Raw genomic sequence first — 22,861 nt, forward strand, 5'->3', positions numbered from 1 at the left:
ATTATTTTAAATATCCTAGATTTCCAAAGCATTTAACAATATTATGACATATACCCACACACTAGAAAACCTTAAAATCATTATAAGTAATATGAGGAGAAAACATACTAAGTTTATCCAGAAACATTAGCTGGAATACTGATAGCTTTATAAGCCACAAATTTTCAATTCAACACCGTCATTCATTCTGAACAATGTTCATTCCAATATGGCAGCTGCTTTTAGTCTCTTTAAAGAAAGCTATAATTCAAGTACTCTAAATGCCCACCTTAGCAACAGATTAAAAAAAATATCCTTCACAGAAATATGTAACACATTTACAAATGCCATTTATAGATAAGTCTTTTCAAATGAAAACTTCAAAAAAAAAATACATTCCTTGGTTTTTAATTTAATGGCTTAAGGTAAGTTTAGCAAAAGGACATATTATGCATTTAAAACAGATTACCTAGTACCCAAAATAGTGATCATACCTTGAAACATGCTTAAAAGCCTCCACTATAACTGGTGCAAAATCTTTTGTAAACTCCGGCCCCTTCCTTTTGCTGTTCTGAATGACATCATTGGCTAGGTAGAGAAAAGTAAGCTTCCTGTTTGGTTTGGCTGAAAAATAAAAAAAAATTTTAAATCTACTTAAAATATCCTCACTTAGCTTGAACAAACTTTCTCAACACCTGAATTAACCTGTTTGAGAACTACAACCAACCTACTAACCATTACTTATCATGTTAAACCCTAGTTTCTCATTCTACAACCAAACTTATCAAGTTACTATCCTTCAACTCACCAGGATAACTACTCTATGGTTTCTGGAGATCAATTATGTAGTCAATTACGAATCTTTCTGTTTCTTTGCTGTTTTACTAAGTCAACCAAACTACTTTTCATTCATGGGTAATCTTATCCCTATTCCCAAATTAATACTTTTATACACTGAAATCCTCATGTCTGTACAAAAAATGCACCTCTGTGACTCTATCTGGTATAAAATTTTATTAAAACTATTAAGCACTATATGAAATCCAGTCTTTTAAAAATAATGCACAAATAAATAAAAAATCAATTACAAGGTTTCAAAAACCAGAGTCTGGGATATTAAATAAACAATATGAAACAAACTTAATCAGGATTCTAGAAATGTCATCTAATTTCACTAATTATCAATCAGTTCATAATCTAGTTTTGTTTATTCATAATCAGAAAGTGGTAGGGTCATTACTTATTTTCTTAAACTGTACAGACCATATGCCTACTCATTTTGATATAATGCAGAATATCATAACCTAACTTAATCACCCACGTTTCCATAGAGATTGAAATTTAAAAATCACAGATTTGATGAATACAACAAAGACCTAAAATTATATTGTGCTACCTATAAATTTCAGAACCCTCTCTCCAAGGGAAGCTTTCTACATGGAGAGAGGCAAAAAAAAAAAATTGAATAAACAACTTGGCTGGCGTGGCTCAGTGACTGAGCATCGACCTATGACCAGCAGGTCACAGTTCTATTCCCAGTCAGGGCACACGCCTGGGTTTCAGGCTCCATCCCCAGTAGGGGGCGTGAAGGAGGCAGCCAATCAATGATTCTCTCTCATCATTGGTGTTTCTATATCTCCCTCCCTCTCTGAAATCAATAAAAATATTTTCTTAATTTGAACACACAAACACACACCAAAGAGCATTACTGTAGGTTTTATAGAAGGAAATCAGAAAAGCCATTATCTTGAAACAAAAATATATTAAAGATTTATTATTAATTGCTGGATTGCCTCATTTATTCCCCTGGTAAACTGAATCACCACAGCTTAGAAGACATGTTCGATAGATGGATGAGGGTTGTAAGGCACAATCTACTTTAACTTAGTAATATTCTTGGCCACAGAAAGTGCATAATCAACAGGTAATTTTTAAAAGGGCTTTATCTGTCCCGGATTGGACAAAGAGTTCAAACACTGCTCCTTAATAGCTGCGGTGGGTGAAAAATGGATAGAGCTGGTGGATTCCTGTATCGCTGCCAGGATGCCTCAGACTTAGCCGCCCATCCGTCCCTTGTGTTTTAACCCCTTTAAAGATTTTCTAGTGTTCTCCAAATAACATTTTAACTGATTATTGTGAACTCAAAACCCTAACAGGTCTGTCTTCTACACTACTCTCTTCATGCCCACTACCACTACTACCATTTCCTCAACTCCTACATCCTTCCGACCTGCTAAATGGGTTCCTCTACACATAGGTTAGGCAGCCCTGATATGCTCTTGAACACTTCATACATTTCTTATGAAGCACTTAATTATTTTATGTAATCTTGTACTTTCCAACTAAATTAAGTTCCATGGAAAGCAACAACTGTCAATCTCAACTACCAATCTATGAAAATCAAGCCTAGCAGCTGACTCAGAATTTGCTCGGTATTTATTATGTCAATAAATTTTGGCCTAGACCTATGTCTTTAATTATTTGTACCAAGAACTTGGCGTCCAATCTTAACCTCACCTTGCATAGCTGAAAAGGGGAACACTTATAAAATTACACTGCTCTCAGCAACCTCAATTTCAAATTATGAAAGACAAACTTTCCTAAAGGTCCAACAGCTCTTGCTTATTTTCAATGTCTTGAACTGAAATATTTTCATTTCTTCCCCTCCATTCCAGAGTTCTCACAATCAATAACCTCTTAAAAAATGGGCAAGTACTGTGATGGGAAGGTCAAAGAAACACAAATGTCAAGCAATTAAAAACAATTATCATTTTCAACATATTAGATGAATCAAAATGAAAGTATGACACTAACTAAAATTGGCAAGAGTATGGGTAAGAGTACCACCAACAGATACCTTCAGATATTGGTAGTTAAAATATAAATTAGTGCAATGTCTTAGAAAAGTAATTCAGCGGCCTGGCTGGTATGGCTCAGTCGGTTGATTGTCCTCCTGTGCACCAAAAGGTTGCCAGTTCAATTTCTAGTGGAGTGCGTAAGGGAGGCAGCTGATCAATGTTTCTCTCTCATATTAATGTTTCTCTCTCTTCCTCTTCCTTCCTCTCTCTTTAAAAAATCAAAAACACATATATTTTAAAAAGTAACCTAGCAATATCTATGAAAAATGTAAATCCTTGCATATTTTTCACTTCTAGGAATATATACTACTGATAAATTCATCATAACTGCATAAAGAAATCACTAAAGATATTGGTGATAACATCAAAAAAGATGATTAAAGAAATCATGGTGTATCCATTACATGTTTTAAAGAGCAGTTATTTTTATTTATTTGCATGTACTCTGTGGTGGAAATGTTAAATCCATTTTTGATAGCTTTTACTACAAACTCTCAACCACTTAATTTTAGAGCAGAATATATGTTTTGGGGGATTTGTGCTTCACCTGAATTTAGAAGTTATGTCAGGAAATGTTAAGCATGTCCTTTTTTAGAAAGTACAAAGTTTCTGATCATCTATTACCATGGTAATTCAAGTGAATTAGGAGTATTTAACTGCAATCTAGAATTATAAAGTTGGGATGCAGATATCTGTATGTATCTATATAGATATAGATATATATACACACACACACACTAGAGGCCCGCTGCACGAAATTCATGCACTAAGCAGGGGGTGGGAGGGAGATGTGGCTCCCTCAGCCCGGCCTGTGCCCTCTTGCAGTCCAGGAGATGTCCAACTACAATCGGACACCCTCAGCACTGCCACGGAGGCGGGAGAGGCTCCCGCCACTGCGCTCCCCTTGAGCCCAGCTTTTGGCTGAGCAGAGCTGCGTTGAGCATCTGCCCCCTGGTGGTCAGTGCGTGTCATAGCGACCAGTCATTCTGCTATTCGGTCAATTTGTCTATTAGCCTTTTATTATATAGGATCTCAACTGATATAAAGTAAATGAGCAACTACCAGTGGACTTTTTAAATAACTGGCTTAACCCACACTTTCACAACAAACTTAGCCTCACTTCAGCATTTATTATTGTCCATTCAACAATGCTCCAAAAAAGGAAATGTTAGGAAGTAACTGAGAATTACTAAAATATTTTATTTGTTAGAAAAATATTTCTAGGGTCTTTGGAAGCTGGATTTTTTTTTTTTTGTATTACCTATTCATATCAGCTAAAAACAAATCATTCAAAATATTCAGGTTTACATGTTAGTTCTATTTATAAGGAGTTGCCATACCTCACAGTTCAACATGTATTCTGTAAATCAATAACATTATAATGACATGTAATTGGAATTTTATGCAGCAAAAATTCAAGAGAATAACCTGCAGTGTCTATTTACCTTTGTATAGGCAATTGCTTAAGTTACTCCGTTTTTAACATTTGTACTTTAAGACAAAATGCTTATATATGTCCTAGAGGCCCAGTGCACGGATTCGTGCACTGGTGGGGTCCCTTGGCCTGGCCTATGGGGATCGGGCTGAAACCGGCTTTCCAACATTCTCTGAGGGGTCCTGGATTCCGAGAGGGCGCAGGCCAGGCCGAGGGACCCCACTGGGGGCTGGAGAGTGTGAGAATGAACCAGCAATCTTTTCTGTCAAAGAAAGGAGTTCACTGCCATCTTAGGTCCCACCATTTTGATATGACCTTCAGATTCTTTCAGGGGGTTGCCATCTTAGGTTCTGCGATCTTGATATGACCTTCAGGCTCTCAGAGGGCCGCCATCTTAGGCTCTGCCTTACCTTCCCCTTCCTCTGAATTAGCCAATGGCACAATAATAGGAATCTGAGCTCTGAACCCTGACCAATCAGGTCAGAGCTCAGAGGGAGGTGCAGGGCAGACCCCACGTCAGGAAATAAAACCCAAACGGACTTGCCATTCAGTGTTCTTTTGCCTACGATTTGCAGCTGGCAGGAGCACCCTTCTGCACAGAAGTAAATTTGCCTTGACAATACAGTTTCGAGTGTTTGTCTCATTCCTGCGACATCATTGAGAGCATTTCTTTTTTTAAAATATATTTTTATTGATTTTAGAGAGGAAGGGAGAGGGAAAGAGAGAAACATCAATGATGAGAGAGAATCATTGATTGGCCGCCTCCTGCGTGCCCCCTACTGGGGATCGAGCCCGCAACCCCAGGCATGTGCCCTCGGCCGGAATCGAACCTGGGACCCTTCAGTGTGCAGGCAGACACTCTATCCACTGAGCCAAACTGGCTAGGGCGAGAGCATTTCTAATAGGAGGAACCGGGGACGGTTCCAGGGCATGTCTGGCCATCCTCACCCAGTCCTGATCTGCCCGACCCTACCGGTTGGAGCATCTGCCCCTGGTGGTCAGTGCATGTCATAGCAACTGATCAAAGGGTAGAATGGTGGGAGGGATAATTAGCGTATTAGGCGCGCGCACGCACGCACACACGCGCGCACACACACACACACACACACACTAGAGGCCTGGTGCATGAATTCGTGCATGGGTGGGGTCCAACCAGCCTGGCCAGGGGGAGGGGACATGGGCGGTTGGCCGGCCTGCCTGCTGGTCGAACTCCTGGTCGAGGGGACAATTTGCATATTAGCCTTTTATTATATAGGATAGGAATGTCACAGTGCGAGATGCTGCTAGCCCAGACACAACATATTAACCCTTTGCACTCACTTGCTTTTTTCTTGATTCCTTTATTCGAATGCTAACTCGACATTCGAGTGCAAAAGGTTAAAGTTATTTTGTGAAGACTGGTTACTGTATTAAAACTGTTATGGCCATTACACCTTAAAAAAAAAAAAAAAAGAGGTTGCTAAATAAATAACTCAGTTGACAAAGGGGGAAAAGTAAGCATTTATCCTGCTGTGCCTATATGAACTGCATTTCAGAGTCACCAATGGTTGATGAAAGAAAGTTCTTATACAATTTCAGTACGCCTCATAATCACCTAGAAGGCTTGTGAAAACATAGATTACTGGTTCCTATCCACATAACTTCTGATGTAGATCTGGGGTAGAACCCACGAATTTGCATATCCAACAAATTATCAGGAAATACTAATGCTGCAGCTTGGGGTTCACACTTTTGAGAATCTCGGTTACAGAAGAATTCTGAATAGTAAACACAGAAAGAATTACTGGACCCCCAAAGACAGTTTCAGAATTGGCAGTCTTCATCTCAGGTTCTGCCTGAGAGGTGAGACTTCTACCAGGCCACTGGCTACCTTTCATTCAGTGAGTAAACCTGACATTCACTGTTTACCTTTCACATCTGATTATTTTCTATGTCTCCCAATGCCATGGCTGTTTTGTCTCTTGTCCGCTTTCTCCCCTTTTCAGTAGTTTCTGCTACGCTTCGACCTTCTACACATACAAGTATATATTTACAAGCATATACATGTATAAGGTAATATTAATGTACCCCAGACAAGAAATATGGGAAGTAAAATAATACTTTAAAAGGCTTTGACAAAAATATGTCTAAGCCTTTCATCTCAAATGCTTTCAGGAAGGAATAAAAGTTTTCAATATTTGTGTGCAATATACATGTAATATTTGTTACATGTTAAATAAAAATAAGTATTATGATAAAAAATATTAGAAATTCACATTTTGGCAACCCCTGATTTTTTAAAAAAGGGTCAAACCAACTGTCATCAGTGGCTACTACAATCACTGGGTAAAAGGTGTTGGGGAACTGTATAATGGATTCATAATGCACCGAATTATCAAACTTGTCCTTAAATATAAAGTAAGTTCACATTATGCATCTGTTAATGTGATGGAACAGAAGTGCAGAACACCTCCAATGAAGTATTCCTTGGGAATGACTTTAGGATAATCTTGTCTGTATTAATAAAGATTATTTTGTTGAGATTTTGATAAAACTTGCATTATCCTAAAGTCTGTATAGAAAGGCAAGTAAACTAGAATAGCTAAAACAATTTTGAAAATATAGCAAAAGAAAAAAATATATAGCAAACGGAATCTATCTATTTTCAAGACTTACTATATAGCTATCGTAATCAAAACTATGTATGGTATTGGTGGAGGGAGAGACACACAGATCGGTGGACTAGAATAGAGAACCCAGAAATAGACTCACACAAATATGCCCAGGTCAATTTTTTTTAATATATACTTTTTATTGATTTCAGAGAGGAAGGGAGAGGGAGAGATAGATAGAAACATCAATCATGGGAGAGAATCACTGATCAGCTGCCTCCTGCATGCCCCCTATTGGGGGTCAAGCCCACAACCTGGGCATGTGCCCTTGACCGGAATCGAACCCGGGACCCTTCAGTCATCAGGCCATCACTCTATCAACTGAGCCAAACCAGCCAAGGGATATGCCCAAGTCAATTTTGACAAACGCACAAAAGCAACAGAATGAAGGAAAAATCCTCTTTTCAACAAATGATGTTGAAACATCTAAATATCTATATGTAAAAAGTGAACCCTAAATTTCACACCTTATACAAATATTAACTCTAAATGAATCATGGACTTAAATGTAAAACTATAAACATTTTAGAACAAAATGTACAAAAAAATCTTCAGAATCCAGGGCTAAACAGAGTTCTTAAAATTGACACTGAAAACTTGATTTATAAAAATTTGAAAAACTGGGGTTAAGTAGAGGGTGTGCCAGGAGTGAAGTGGATGTGACTGTGAAAAGTCAACACAAGGATTCCTTGTGATAATGAAAATGCTCTGTATCTTGACTATATCAATGTCAATATCACAGTTGCAGTGTTGTTTTGCAAAATCTAGTTTTAAAATTTTATAGAAAACTAGTTTTGCATGATGTTATCATTGGAAGAAACTGGCAAGGGGTAAACAGGATCTCTCTGTATTATTTCTTATAACTTTATGTGAATCTATAATTATCTACATATAATAGTATTTTTAAAAATTTCCACATTAAGGCCTCTAGTTTCAGAGCTAAAGCACTCCTACGAAGGGGTGGTTGGAAGAAACTTCAGACATTACTGTACATACTTTTTATGGATTATTAATAGTAATTACACAAATTTAAAAGTTAGTTTTAGAAACTAAAACAACTATAATACATTAGGCAAGAATACGATTAAATAAAACAAAATTAATGTAAAGCATTCATGGTCTCTGTTAATGTGAGAGTAATTCTCAAATTTTCTGATCTCAGTACCCTTCATGCTCTTGTAATTATTGAGAAATCTAAAGAGCTTTTGTTCACATGGGTTATACCTTCCGATACTTACCTTATTAGAAATTTAAAAATATGTATTAATTCATCCAAGAGCAATAATAGAAAAACATTATATGCTAACATAAATAACATTTGTTTAAAAAATAAGTTTCCAAAACTTAACCACAATATATTGTTTTGGTGGAAATAATGAAAAAAAGCAGGCCTCCCCCAGATATACAGCTGATAAGAGAAAAGTATTTTAATGGCCTTTACAGATAAATTTTGAGTATCTTCTTTAAAGCAACACCAAAATCCAACAAGGTGTGATTTTTAAGATTCTCAATTATAATATAAAATCTGAAAACATATAAAAAACTTTTTAAAAACTTTATTATATTAAAACCCGTCTACCCTGCTCTTTGAATGGATGTTTTACTTATGCAGAAATTTGTAACACTGTGCATCAGTCTTTTGAAGAATGTTGGTTCAATGAGTTACACAGATATTCCAAATGTTGAAACATTTCATCAGGCAGTATCAAAAATCACACTTGTAAATATCATCATTGATTTCATTGGAAAGGTGTTAAAAAGTACTGGAAAGTTTTTAGGCTCAGGGTGGCAGATGCAAATTTTCCAAAATTCTAATTTTTGCTTGAACCCTTGAATTTCATAACGGGCAACAAATACTGTCAGTATTCTTCCTCAACAAAACAGGCTCACTACATTCACTTATGAGAAAAACCTGCCAAATACCCATGTCTGAATAACTAGTTTCTGTCAGTCTTTTTTTTTTTTTAATAAAAATGGTGCACCATGAAAAAAGCAGCTGGTTTCATTCATAACTCAATCTCACAAATATATTTCCTCCAGAATGTTCCATACATAGTACTTTATGTATACTTCCCATTTTGTCAAACAGATCATTAAAAAGATATGCACTCACATCTAACACCATATTTAATTGCAAAAGACTGAAAGCTTTCTCCCTAAGATTCAGGAAGAGAAGGATGTCCACTTTCACTTTTACTCAACACTAGAGCCCTGGTACACGAAATTCGTGCACAGGGAGGGTCCCTAGGTCTGGCCGGCAATCAGGGCCAATCTGTGGGGTGATGGGTGGGGCGAGGGGGAGGGGCGCTGGCACTGGCCTTGGCCGGCCTGGTGCCACCTGCACACTGGCCCTGCCCCCCACCGTCGCTGCTGCCAGTCACCTCCCTCTGGGGGGCAGACGCTCATCGTGAAAGCTGCCCCCAGTTAGTTCACCAGCTGGCCCTGCCCGCCGCCACTGCCAGTCACCTCCCTCTGTGGGGCGACCGGTGGGGCAATTGGGGGGGGGGGGCCTGCTGGCACCTGCCTTGGCTGGCCTGGGGCCTGCGGGCAGTTCTGTGTTGAAAGTCTGCCCCCTGGTGGTCAGTGCACATCATAGCGACCGGTCATTCTGCCATTCGGTCGATTTGCATATTAGGCTTTTATTATATAGGATAGTATTGGAAGTTCTAGCCATAGCAACTCAAGAAAAATAAAGAGGTAATATTATCTCTGTTTACAGATGACATAATCTTACTTGTAGAAAACCCTACAGATTCCACAAAAAACTGTTAAGAGCTAATAAACATATTCAACAAAGTTGCAAGATACAAAATCAACATTCAAAAATCAGTTGCACTTATCAATTACAACTGAACAATACAAAAGGCCACTAAGAAAACAATTCCTTACAATTATATCAAAACAATAAAATGGTAATAAATTTAATTAAGGAGGTATAAGACTTATATACTGAAAACTACAACACTGCGGAAAGAAAGAAGGCATAAATAAATTGAAATACATCCAATGTTCATGAACTGGAAGAGTAAATATTAACCTTTTGCACTCGGATGTGAGTGTTAGCATCAGTCGCAGAAATCGAGAAAAAAGCAAGCGAGTGCAAAGGGTTAAGATAACAATACTCAAAACGACTTATAGATTAAATGCAATCTCTATCAAACTCCCAAGGGCATATTTGCAGAAAAAGAAAAATCCATCCTAAAATTCATATATTCTCATCCCAAATAGCCAAAACCACCTTAAAAAAGAAAATTATAATAGGGAGACTTACTAGAAAGCTACAGTAATCAGAATACAATTGACCCTTGAAAGATGTAGGTTTGAACTGTGTGGGTCCACTTAAATGCTAATTTTTAAACATAAATACTAAATATATTTTCTCTTTCTTACGACTTTTTTAATGTTTTTATTGATTTTAGAGGGAGGAAGGGAGGAGAGAGGGATAGAAACATCAATGATCAGAATCATTGATCGGCTGCCTCCTGCATGCCCCCTACTGGGGCTTGTGCCCTGACAGGGAATGGAAATGGAATTGGACCTCAACCTCCTGGTTCACATGTTGACACTCAACTACTGAGCAACACTGGCCGGGATCTTATGTTTTTCTTAATAACATTTCTTTCTCTACCTTACTTTATTTTAAGAACATAGTATATAATACATATAATGTACAAAATGTGTTCATTGATTGTTCACGCTATCCGTAAGGCTTCCAGTCAACACTAGGCTATTCGTAAAGTTTGGGGGTAACGTAAGTTATTTGCAGATTTTTGACTGCACTAGGGGTTGGTATCCCTCTAACCCTGCATTGTTCAAGGGTCAATTGTGGAATGAAAGAGGCATATAGCCCATGGAATATAGAGCCCAGAAATAAATCCTCGCTATATAGTCACACTAATCATTATGACAATGCAAATTAAAACCACAAGCAAATACCATTCCACACTCACTAGGTTGACTTCTTTTCAAAACTCAAAATAAGCACGTGCAGAAACTGGGACCATGCTATAGTGCAAGCATGTCAAACTTGCGACCCACAGGCAGCATGTGGCCCACAACGAATATTTCTGCAGCCCAGCCAATACAATGGCATGTAAGAAATGTAATAAAAACTTCATAACTTAATTTGTACAATATCCTGTTATACACAATTATTAATAATGAACTACAACGTTCGCTAATGACTGATCACTGTAATTGTGTTGCATTCATTTCCCTCACGCGCTTACACAGGTGCGCCATCTCTCCACTAATACTGTAGCAGGGAATATTTTAGCAGCCGATTGCCACATCATTAATCTTGGACTGACTTGTTGGGTGTGCACAACAGGAAATATTTTGGTTTCAGAGAACAAGAAAAATTGGTTTATTTGAGTTACGCTTATTAATTTGTGCAGTTATTCAGTGTCTGATAAGCTAATGTTCAAGAAAAAATATTAATTTTTATTAAAATGTCCTATTATTTTGTTAATGATTACTCATTTATTTCAGCCCTTTGTATTCAGCATGTTTCTATGGAAATAAACCTACGTTTCTATGAAAACTGAAGCTTTTGTGTTTTTTGCAGCCCACATAAAGTTACACCTTGTTTATTTGGCCGGTGTTAGCCTTTGAGTTTGACAGGCTTGGTGTAGTGTAAGTGGCAATCTAAAACCGGACAGCTGCTGTTAACAGTATAAAAATTAAACATAGAGTAACCACTATTACCAACCACTATTACCAACACCATTCACTTCCTAAAGCATCTAGTTATATATTAAATTTTCTAATTATGAAGCATTTAAACATGGAAACATCCCCAAACACAGGTAAATAACACATCTGTCATTTCTGACATTTGTATCAATATTTAAAAAATTGATAATAAATCCATTTTCATTTCCGCTCTCCTTTATGGTAACTAACCACTATGGACAAATAAAAGGGGTTCTATGGAAAGTAACCTCACAGGTTGATCTTATCAGAAATTCCTAACTGGAAGGTGATGGTGTGTAGTCATGCCCCAGGCCTATAACTTCTTTAGTGAAAGGTTTTAAACCAGCCCTGTCCATTGTTTTTATGATTCTAGGTTAGCACACCTTTGATATACCAGAATACCCCTCAAAGGAGATATTAATCCTCAAGAGAACTCACAATCTTATTATATTAACTATCCTGTAATCCAATCCCTACCTTGCTTTCCCCTCCTGAATTTCAAATGCACAAAAGCTGCAAAACTGTTATTCTCCAGAGCATTTGAGATTTCAGTCTCTGGCATATGTCGTCAGTTTGACTCAAATAAACTCTTGTAAAAATTCTCTACAATTTGGATGTTTCTTATGTCAACACCACTATCATAGAATAGGGTGTTAATCTTTACTACGCATGTAACTGAAACTACAGATACCTATAAACTAGAGTATTGCTTTGCATGTTTTAAAACTACTAAATGGCATATTGGTCTGTACCTTGCTTTCTCAGCTCAACATTTTGTTTACTATTGTTTTTAATCTGTCGTGTTTTATGTAGCTCTAGTTCATTCATGAAAGCTAGACAGTACTACATTATATAAATATCACAGTATATTTGTCCATACTCTAATGAGATGTTTGAAACTGTTTCTAATTTTGTTACTAACAGGCTGCAATAAACATAACTTCTTGAGCACAGATACTAGTTTCTAGGATATATTCCTAGAAAGAAAACTGCTGGGTCAAAGGATATACGTATACTTCAACTTTATTCAAGGTTGCTAAGCTGATCTCCTTTTTACATTCCAACCGGCAGGGTGATAAAGTTCGTTTCTCCTTATCCTAACCAATTCCAGGTATTGTCTTTCTTTTTAATTTTGCAAAATAAAGAATATAAAGTGGAGCCCTAACTGGTCTGGCTCAGTGGACAGAGCGTCCGCCTGCGGACTGAAGGGTCCCAGGTTCGATTCCAGTCAAGGGCATATGCCTGGGTTGTGGGCTCCATCCCCACTGTGGGGTGTGCAGAAGGCAGCTGATCAATGATTCTCTTTCATCATTGATGTTTCTATCTCTCTCTCCCTTTCCCTTCTCTGAAATCAATTTAAAAAAAATAAAAAGAATGTAGTAAAAATCATGAAAATTATTTTTAAAAATATATTAAGTGGAGTCTCACTGGTTTATTTTTTCCCTGATTAGTAAGATTAAGTATCATTTATTGGCCTTTCAAGTTTTCTCTCACGTTTAACAGTATCACCATTTTTCTACTGATTTGTGGTAGTTATTGAAAATAGTCTGGTATCAATCCCCTATTGACTATAAGTGTTTTTAAATGCTCCATCCCGCCAAAAAGGATAAACCTGTTGATGATTTTGAAATCTGGTAAGGTATAGAAGCAAAGACATTCCTGCCATCTCAAAGTTCACAGCTATTTTCCACACCTTTATATATGGATTTCTCAAACCTTTCTGGCCACTCACTGAAGATAAATTCCTCCTTGAGAGCCAAATACACACACACTTATATATGAACTGAAAAATGGAGCTCTAAATCAATTTCTTCTACCGAATTAACACACACAAAAAAATAGTTTGTCTCCATTCTAAATAGCCAAGGCTACACTGGCTCTCATATTAATTAATACAGCATATATGGCTTTCACATGGGTCAGTAAACAGGCATCTATTTTGATTAATAACAGTTTACTAAAACCCTTAATAAATAACCATCTTTTCACTACATCAGAATGTCTGAAACAACGAAGAGTGCCCACTTTCTCTACTCAATGAATTAAGAATTGAGGTACAAATTCAGACTAAGCGAATGTATTTTTTTTAATTTTCAGTCGCACTAACATACAATCAGTTCTTACAGATAAAGGTGCTGTGCAGAAGTGAAATGATTCTGGGTATTTCAGTGAGAGTCAATTACTACTCAAAAAAGTTAACTTCATTTACAGAAGCAGTATCGAAGGTTTTGAAAAATAAAGACGGTGCCCTCGACGCACATAATCAGCAAGCAATGACCTTAGATCACTTCATCCAACCACCTCATATTCAGATGAAGCAACTTCAATACCGAAATTAACAAATTTGCCCCAACACAGGTCCTCTAAAACCTATAAATCCAGGATTTTCCCCATTGCATTCCACATCTTATTGTAGACTTCCCAATTCTAAAACTCTGATTCCTTTATTAATTTTACAAGACTGTGCTGATGTGTTACAGACATGATGGCAGTCACTCCCAACCTCACACCAATCTTTCCCTTTCCACCTCCCTACCTTTCTCCTGCCCAGCCTCCATTATTGATGTGCAGAATGAAAAAAATGCCCGACTGCCTGAATTCCTGGCCCCAATTAGGTGCGGAGTCCTGAGCCCCTAGTGACTGTTTCTGTGTTAAATCAATAGGTCTTTTTTTAATCCTTCGCCCTTTTATTCAGCAATACCTACATAGGGCCGCCTTGGCGGGCAGCGCAGTGCACGCTGCTCTCAAGCCCCCGGGACACCGAGGCCAGGGAGCCAGGGGCGCCGGGTCGGGAGCGCCAGGCAGCGTGGAGCTGGGGTCGATGGGGGAATGGGGCTCCCGAGGACTCACCTTTACGCAGCTCCCGCTCCCACACGGTGACGATGGGGCGCGAGTGTTTGCGGTGGTGGATGAGCCACAGGGACAAGGTCTGCACGCTCTGCTGCGAGTTGCTCAACTCCGACAGCTTCTTCTCCAGCGCCGCCTCGGAGAAGGCGGACATCCCTCCGACACCGCGCTCACGCCGTCGCACGCGGTGGGGCTTAGGGGAGGAGAGTTTTGCCGCACTTGCTGCGGCCTCGCCCCCTCCACCCCACCCTTCCCCACGCCCAAGCCACCGCCGGCCTTACACCCAAGACCCACCGCGAACCAGCAAGATGGCGTCGATCGGATGTGACGTCCCAGACGTCCCGGAAGAGGCGGGACCTCAGAGGCATAGGCGGGGCAAAAGCAGCGCAGGGAAGGGGGCGGGGCGGGGCGCCGGTCTGAGCAGGGCCGGTGGGCGGGGTTTGCCCGGCCTGGTATCCTCCTAGGCCTGGGGGAAAATTCTCAGTGCCAAGAAAGGAGTGATTGCCCTAACAGGTTTGCCTCAGTGGATAGAGCATTGGCCTACGGACTCAAGGGTCCCAGATTCGATTCCCGTCAAGGGCATGTGCCTTGGTTGTGGGCACATCCCCAGTAGGGGGCGTGCAGGAGGCAGCTGATGGATGTTTCTCTCTCTCAATGTTTCTAACTCTCTATCCCTCTCCCTTCCTCTCTGTAAAAAATCAATAAAAATAAAAAAAGAAAGGAGTGATTAAAAATCTCTACGTGGGCGTGTAAATTGATACAGGCATTTTGGAAGACTATTTGATATGATATATTTTAAAGTTCACCTTTCCTGTGACCGTGCAATTTCACTAATTGCTGTCAGTGTTAGGGAAACACCAGCATGTTTGCCCAAGGAGCTTTATACTAGTTGTTCCTATCAAGCTCAGTAACAGTGAAAAGTTGGGAACAGCGAGCAGAAGGTAGGCTTGGGTTTCCCTGGCGATGGAGGAAGCCAAGCTTTCCTCACACCCTGGCCAGCCTAGGCCTCCACTCAAGGCTACAAAGTTTCAATTATAGAAGATAAATCCCAACAGAAATGGCGGCAGCCACAGAGCTAGAGAGATCAGGAGGCTAGGGTTGCCCCCGGCGATGGAGGAAGCCAAGCTTTCCTCACACCCTGGCTGGCCCAGGCCTCCCCTCAAGGCTACAAAGTTTCAATTATAGAAGGTAAATAAATACCAACAGAAATGGCTGCCTCCAAGAGCATGCAGGAGGCTTGGCTCCACTCCAGGCTACAAAGTTTTAATTGTAGAAGATAGATAAATCCCAGATACCAGGGCCGTCACTTGGGTCACCAGGGGGTGTGGCTGGCCTGAAAACCACCACAGGCCCCTCACCCAGGCCGCCCCATGCCCCAAGGGAACCCCCACCCTGATCCAGGACACCCTTCAAGGCAAACCACCTGGCCCCCACCCATGCACCAGGCCTCTATCCTATCTAATAAAAGAGTAATATGCAGATTTACCATCACTCAAACACACAAGATGGCTGCCCCCATGTTGTCAAAGATCCTGCCCCCATGTGGACACAAGATGGGCACCACAAGATGGCCAGCAGAGGAGGGCAGTTGGGAGGGAACAGGCCTGCAAGGGAGGGCAATTAGGGGCGATCAAGCCTGCAGGAGAGGGCAGTTAGGGGTGACCAGGCTAGCAGAGGAGGTAAATTGGGGGGTGACCGGGCCTGATGAAAGGGCAATTCAGGGGGACCCAGGCATGCAGTGGAGAGCAGTTGGGGGGGACCAGGCATCTAGGGGAGGGCAGTTAGGGGTGACCAGGCCTGCAGGGGATGGCAGTTAGGGGCAAACAGGCTGGCAGGGGAGCAGTTAGGCTGGCAGGGGAGTGGTTAGGGGGTGATCAGGCTGGCAGGCAGAAGCGGTTAGGGGCAATCAGGAAGGCAAGCAGGCAAGTAGTTAGGAGCCAGCAGTCCTGGACTATGAGAAGGATGTCCGACTGCCTGTTTAGGCCCGATCCCGGTGGGCTAGGGTTGCCCCCAGCGATGGGATCGGGCCTAAACGAGCAGTCGAACATCCCTCGAGGGGTCCCAGATTGGAGATGGTGCAGGCTGGGCTGAGGGACAGCCCCCCTCCGTGCACAAATTTCGTGCACTGGGCCTCTAGTTTGTTTTATAAAAGTATCCTATATAATAAGAGGCTAATATGCAAATTGTCCCCTTTACCAGGAGTTTGACAGGAAGTTTGACTAGGGGGCAGGGCCTGCCAGCCAACTGCCCATGGCCCCTCCCCTTGTCATCCCCCACCCCAATCAGGGCAGGCCAACCGGACCCCCACTTGTGCACGAATTCATGCACTGGGCCTCTAGTATTCTATAAAATTTTAAGAATTCTTAAGTGGCCCTAACGGGTTTTGCTCAGTGGATAGAGCATCGGCCTGCGAACTCAAGGTTCCCAGGTTCGATTCTGGTCAAGGGCATGTACCTTGATTGTGGGCACATCCCCAGTGGGGGGTGTGCAGGAGGCAGCTGATTGATGTTTCTCATCGATGTTTCTAACTCTCTCCCTCTCCCTTCCTCTCTGTAAAAAATCAATAAAATATATATTTTTTAAAAAGAATTCTTAAGTGTATAAATGCATGGCAAAGGGTCTAGAATACACACTACATCAATAGCGGTGTCAGAGAGGATTGCAACCCTTAAACTGTGTCTATACTGTTCCCATATTTTTACAAGAAGAATATTTATGTATCACCTACATAATTAAACATTAATTTCAGAAATCTCATCACTAATGCAGCACATTTTGACATAGTACTTGTCTTAACTATGGTAGTTCACAAAGGAAACAGATAGATACTATCATATTCTAAATATTAATACAAAAATCTTCAAGAAAGACACATAAGAAACCACAGAAATTCCTAAACCATCTTTTGAAAAGCACTGATCAAGAACTTTGCACCAAATAGGCATCAAATATGTGTATTTATTTGCATGTTTGATTATAAGTATAGCTTATCTTCTCCATTTCTTCTCTTAAAATTAAATATGTTTATATTTATTTTAAAAAGAGAGAGAGAAACATCGATTGGCTGCATCCTGCATACCCCCTACTGGGGATCAAACCCACAACCCCGGCATGTGCCCTGACCAGGAATGGAACCGGTGACCTTTTGGTACATGGGATGTGCTCAACCAACTGAGCCACAGGGGCCAAGGCATCTTCCCCATTTCTAATGTTACTACAACTTGAGGTTCAGAGATACTTCAAATAACTTTCCCTTCTCTTCCTCTCACTCCAATATCTATTTCTGTCTCTACATTCCTCCCATTAGACATCCTTTTGTTTATCCTATTTACTTAGTCTAGTTTTTAACCTTAACTTAGTCTAAGTTTAACCTGTCTTCCAAGACCTAAATGTACCTTCAGCATTATTCTCTTCCATGAACCCTACAGCTACCAAAATTGCTACATATCATCTCCCAAATTATGTCTTCACCTGAGATTCCAACTCTTCCTACTCCATTCTTCTCCATCTCAATTCTAATTGAACTTTATGTATTATATAATGTATTCTTACAATAAAGTAAGCTAGAGAAAGAAATGTTATTAACAAAATCATAAGAGCCCGCTAGTGTGGCTCAGTGATTGAGCGTCAACCTATGAACCAGGAGGTCACAAGTTCGATTCCTAGTCAGGGCTCATGCCTGGGTTGCAGGCTTGATCCCAGTAGGGGACATGCAGGAGGCAGCCAATCCATGTTTCTATCTCTCCATCCTTCTCCCTTTCTCTCTCTCTAAAATCAATAAAAACATTTTTTTAAAATGAGGTGGTTGTGCTGATATCTAAGGATTTCTGGACCAAGAATTAACCAGTCAGATGCAATGTAACCAATAAAGCGAAACTCTATTATATGACCATATATTTATGATTCGAGACAGGTTACTTAACACTGAATGGCTATTGTTGTGCTGACTGTTGTAATTTTTTATTTGAAAATATAAGGGAAAAGAGGTCAGTGCTCCTGACCAAATAGACAGGTATTGCATGTTTAAAAAATTATTGTGGCACACCGGTTGAAAATCGCTGTTGGACCTACGTTACCACCATTTGTCCACCATCCAGAGCTGAGGGGTCAGTGCTGACATGTACACATAAGGAACTGGTGGACATTGAAATTGGGTCTCTAAAGAACTGTTGGTCCAGAAAGAAACTCACTACAGACTGATTCATTTGCCTGTCAGCATAACTATTATTGCTCGTCTCACATTCAGTTCTTATAAGTATATCTCTAGGGACACATGATCTCGCTCATCTAGGGGAAATGATGAACAACATAGACTGATGAACAAGAACAGAACCAGAAACAAGGAGGCATCGATCGGACTAGCGGGCCTCAGAGGGCGGATAGGGGAGGTGGGGGGGGGGGGGGAGAGATCAACCAAAGGACTTGTGTGCATGCATATGAGCCTATCCAATGGTTAAGTTCAACAGGGGGTTGGGGCATCCGTGGGGAAGGGTGTGGGATGGGAATGGGGGGATGAGGACAAATATGTGACACCTTAATCAATAAAGAAATTTAAAAAATAAATAAATAAATAAATAAATAAAAAGAAAAAGAAAAAAGAAAAAAAAAAAAAGAAAATCGCTGGTGTAGAGGCCTACAATAGACCTTAATAAATGCTGTTATTCTTATTTTGTAACCCCTTCTCATTTGCCAAGCGTTTTTACCTAATATATAATGGAAGTAAAAAGCTAATGGTAACACATAGAATAAAATAGAACCAATAAAAGTTTTGTTCATTGTGGCTGGCTTATTTCACTTAGCATAATGTTTTCAAGATTTATCTATGTTGTAGATAATTATATTTTTAAATTGAACCTTTCTCATGAGTGAAAAATCCTGCAATATGTAATCCTATATAATTAGAGGGTAAAATGCAAATTGACTGTAACAGCGGAACAACCAGAACAACCACTCGACCAGTCACTATGAGGCTCACTGACCACCTCTTGGTTCCCTTCCCCAGCTGGCAGGCTCCAATCCCCCAATGGCGAATGGGGAACTGGGGGGGTGGGTGGCGCGGGACATGGGTGGTGCCAGGCCAAGGCCCCCACCCTGCCAGTTGCCCCACGCACAAAAGGCAACCCGTGGTGGGGGCAGGGCTGGTGAGCAGGCGGGAACGGCCAACCTCTTGGTCTTTCCCCCCGGCCAGCAGGCTCCGATTGCCCAATGGTGAACGGGGAACCGGGGGGTGGGTGGCGGCGGGGGGTGGGGCTGGCTGCGGGCTGCTAGGGAAGATGGCCCTGATCGCAGGCCAGGCCTAAGGACCGTACACGTGCATGAATTTCGTGCGCCGGGCCTCTAGTCTTTTGTATAATGAAAAGCAAGTTGAATCTTTTCCCATGAATACTCAACTTGTCTTTTGTGCATTCCTCCTAGCCAAGAACAGAAATACCGCTACATTTATTCAAATATTAGCAGTATTTTGGTTGTCCTCATATAGCTCTTGCATAGGTATGTTAAATGAAACTGGTTTTGAAATTGACATATAAATAAAAACTAATAGTTGAACATCATTTCTAAATTACTGTCATCCTCTCAATCTGTAAAAGTTGTAAGTTTCATTAAAATTCCACAAGGCGGCTGAAACCAGTTTGGCTCAGTGGATAGAGCGTCGGCCTGCGAACTCAAGGGTCCCAGGTTCGATTCCGGTCAGAGGCATGTACCTTGGTTGCGGGCACATCCCCGGTGGGGGGTGTGCAGGAGGCAGCTGATTGATGTTTCTCTCTCATCGATGTTTCTAACTCTCTATCCCTCTCTCTTTCTCTCTGTAAAGAATCAATAAAATATATACTTAAAAAAAAAAATTTCCACAAGGCGGCAGACTGCTTCCATTATATCTGGCAGGTGAACTGATTTAAATACATTCCAGATATTCCCAGTACTGGTATCCCCAAATATAAAAAAGCTTTCTAAGTCAACACAAGAAATCTACAAGTATTTTCTCCAAGAAACAGCTTTACAAATGATGGTTAATTTTGTAGATCAGTTCAAAAAGCTTTTTATTAAATTAGCTATAGAATTTTACATTTAAACTAGACTTAAGAGGTAATTTAATTATATAATACTTACCCAAATGCAAATATCTTTATCCTTGGCTTCAAAAAACCCCACAGCAGTGGGAATTTACAATGATGCAGTCACTATGGCAAATGGTATGGCAGTTCCTCAAGCTATTAAACATATAATTATGCTAGAGACCCGGTGCAAGGATTTGTGCACGGGTGGGATCCGGCTGGCCTGCCCTGATCAGGGCTGATCAGGGCTGATCAGGCTGGGCCGGCGGGGGGAACAGGATGCAGGACATTGGCTGGCTGGCCCCACCCCCTGGTCAAACTCCAGGTCAAGGGGACAATTTGCATATTAGCCTTTTATTACATAGGATATGGCTCAGCAATTCCACTTCTGGGTAAAGAACTGAAGCAGAGACTCAGATACCTGTATACCCATGTTCATAGCAGCATTATTCACAATAACCAAAAGGTGGAAGCAACCCTTCACCATCAATAGACAAGTGGATAAATAGAACGTAGTTTATTCATACAGTGGAATATTATTCAGCCTCAAATAGGAAGGAGATTCTGACACATGCTACAACATGGGTGAACCTTACAGACATTATACTAAGTCAATAATCCAGACTCACAAGGACAAATATGTATGACTAGGGGCTCAGAGCACAAATTCATGCACCTTGAAAGGAACTGTGGGCCACAAGGCTGTGGTAGGCACAGGGGCAGGTCTCGGCCCATCCTCCATGACCCCGCCTGGCCCCTCCCACTGCAGCCCCTGGTTCCCTCTCTGCCAGCAGCCCCGCTCCCACCACCGCCACTCCCATGTGCTGACAGCGCCAGCCCTGCTTGCACCCACTGATGGCGTGGAGCGATTGGGGCCAGTACCAGCAGTGAGTGAGAACAGGGCCAGCACCATCAGTGGGTGTGAGCAGCGGCTGCTGCCCCCGACAACCCCGCAGGAGCAGGGGAATGTGGAGAAGCCTTCAGGGGCGATTGGGGCCAGCAGCCACCACTCACACCCACTGATGGCACCAAGTGATCAGGACCGGTGCTGGGCACTGGCAGCGGGTGTGAGCAGGGCCAGCACTGGCAGCAGGTGCAAGTGCCAGGCGGAACTGCGGCACACAGGAGCAAAGAATTTTCAGTAACCACCAAAGGCTCGCCCTGATGACAGTGACTGGTGCCCCGCCTTGGTCTGGCACCCTCGCTCACCTGCTCCACCATCCCACCATGGCCAATACCCACCATGCTCCGCACACGCCCCCTGGTGGTCAGTGCGCATCATAGCAACTGATTGTTTGGTTGTTTGGTTATTCGGTTGTTCCAGTTGTTCCACCGTTCAGTCTATTTGCATATTAGCCTGCTATTATATAGGATTCCACTTATATGATGCACCTAGAACAGTTAAATACAGAAAGTCTCCCCCCCCCCAAAAAAAAAGTGTATACACTTTAACTGCTGGTAGCTCAATTTTGAAAATGAAATGTATTTTTTTGAGATGTATTTTAATAAACACTGCCTTTATAATCTTTCGAAGTGTATTACTAGTATACATTTTTTGGAACACCCTATACATAAAGACAGAAAGTAGAATTGTGGTTACCACAGACTAGGGTAGGGGAGAATGAGAAATTATTGTTTACTGGGACAGAGGTTCAGTATGGGATGACGAATGAGATTTGGCGATGGTTGCACATGTGAGTGGATATAATGCCACTGAATTGTACATTTAATAATCGTCAAAATAGTAAATTTTATGTTATATATATTTTACCAAAAAAAAAATCCTTTCTAGTTACCAATGAGATAGTACTTATGGTGACAGCTATGGAATTGTGGCAATTTGCTACCTCCTTTAATTTTCTTTTGTTTGTCGTCACTTTTATTCTCTTTTTTTAAATTACTTTATTGATTAAGGTATCACATATTTGTCATCAACCACCCCCCCCCATTCCCATCCCAAACTCCCCCACACGCATGCCCCTATCTCCCTGTTGTCCGTGATCACTGGTTAGGCTCATATGCAAGCACACAAGTCCTTTGGTTGATCTATCTCCTTTGTCCCCACCCTCCCCTACCTTCCCTCTGAGGTCTGACAATCTGATCAATGCTGTTCTTGTTCTTCAGTCTATGTTGTTCATCATTTCCCCTAGATGAGTGAGCTCATGTGATACTAGGAATACACTTATAGGAACCGAAAATGAGACAAGCAATAATGGTTATGCTGAGAGGCAAATGAATCAGTCTATAGTGAATTTCTTTCTGGGCCAACAGTTCTTTTGAGTCCCGATTTCTATGTCCAACAGTTGTTTATGTGTACATAACAGCAATATTTCAGTTCTGGAT

General features: G+C 41.0%; 1 protein-coding gene across 4 annotated transcripts in view; it reads right to left on the reverse strand.

Moving 5' to 3' along the window:
* The window catches only part of RPRD1A (regulation of nuclear pre-mRNA domain containing 1A), a 41,072-nt gene extending 26,305 nt beyond the window's left edge, over positions 1-14,767 (reverse strand). For all 4 annotated transcript variants that reach the window (XM_054723762.1, XM_008158314.3, XM_028136619.2 and 1 more), the window contains exons 1-2: positions 14,469-14,767; positions 474-603 (exon numbers count right to left, since the gene is read on the reverse strand). In XM_054723762.1, coding sequence (XP_054579737.1) covers positions 474-603; positions 14,469-14,619 — 281 coding nt within the window. In that variant the 5' untranslated portion in view covers positions 14,620-14,767. The remainder of the gene's footprint in view (positions 1-473; positions 604-14,468) is intronic.
* Positions 14,768-22,861: the final 8,094 nt, after the last annotated feature.

Source organism: Eptesicus fuscus, chromosome 12, assembly GCF_027574615.1.
Source record: "Eptesicus fuscus isolate TK198812 chromosome 12, DD_ASM_mEF_20220401, whole genome shotgun sequence".
In the NCBI taxonomy this organism is placed as follows: domain Eukaryota; kingdom Metazoa; phylum Chordata; class Mammalia; order Chiroptera; family Vespertilionidae; genus Eptesicus; species Eptesicus fuscus.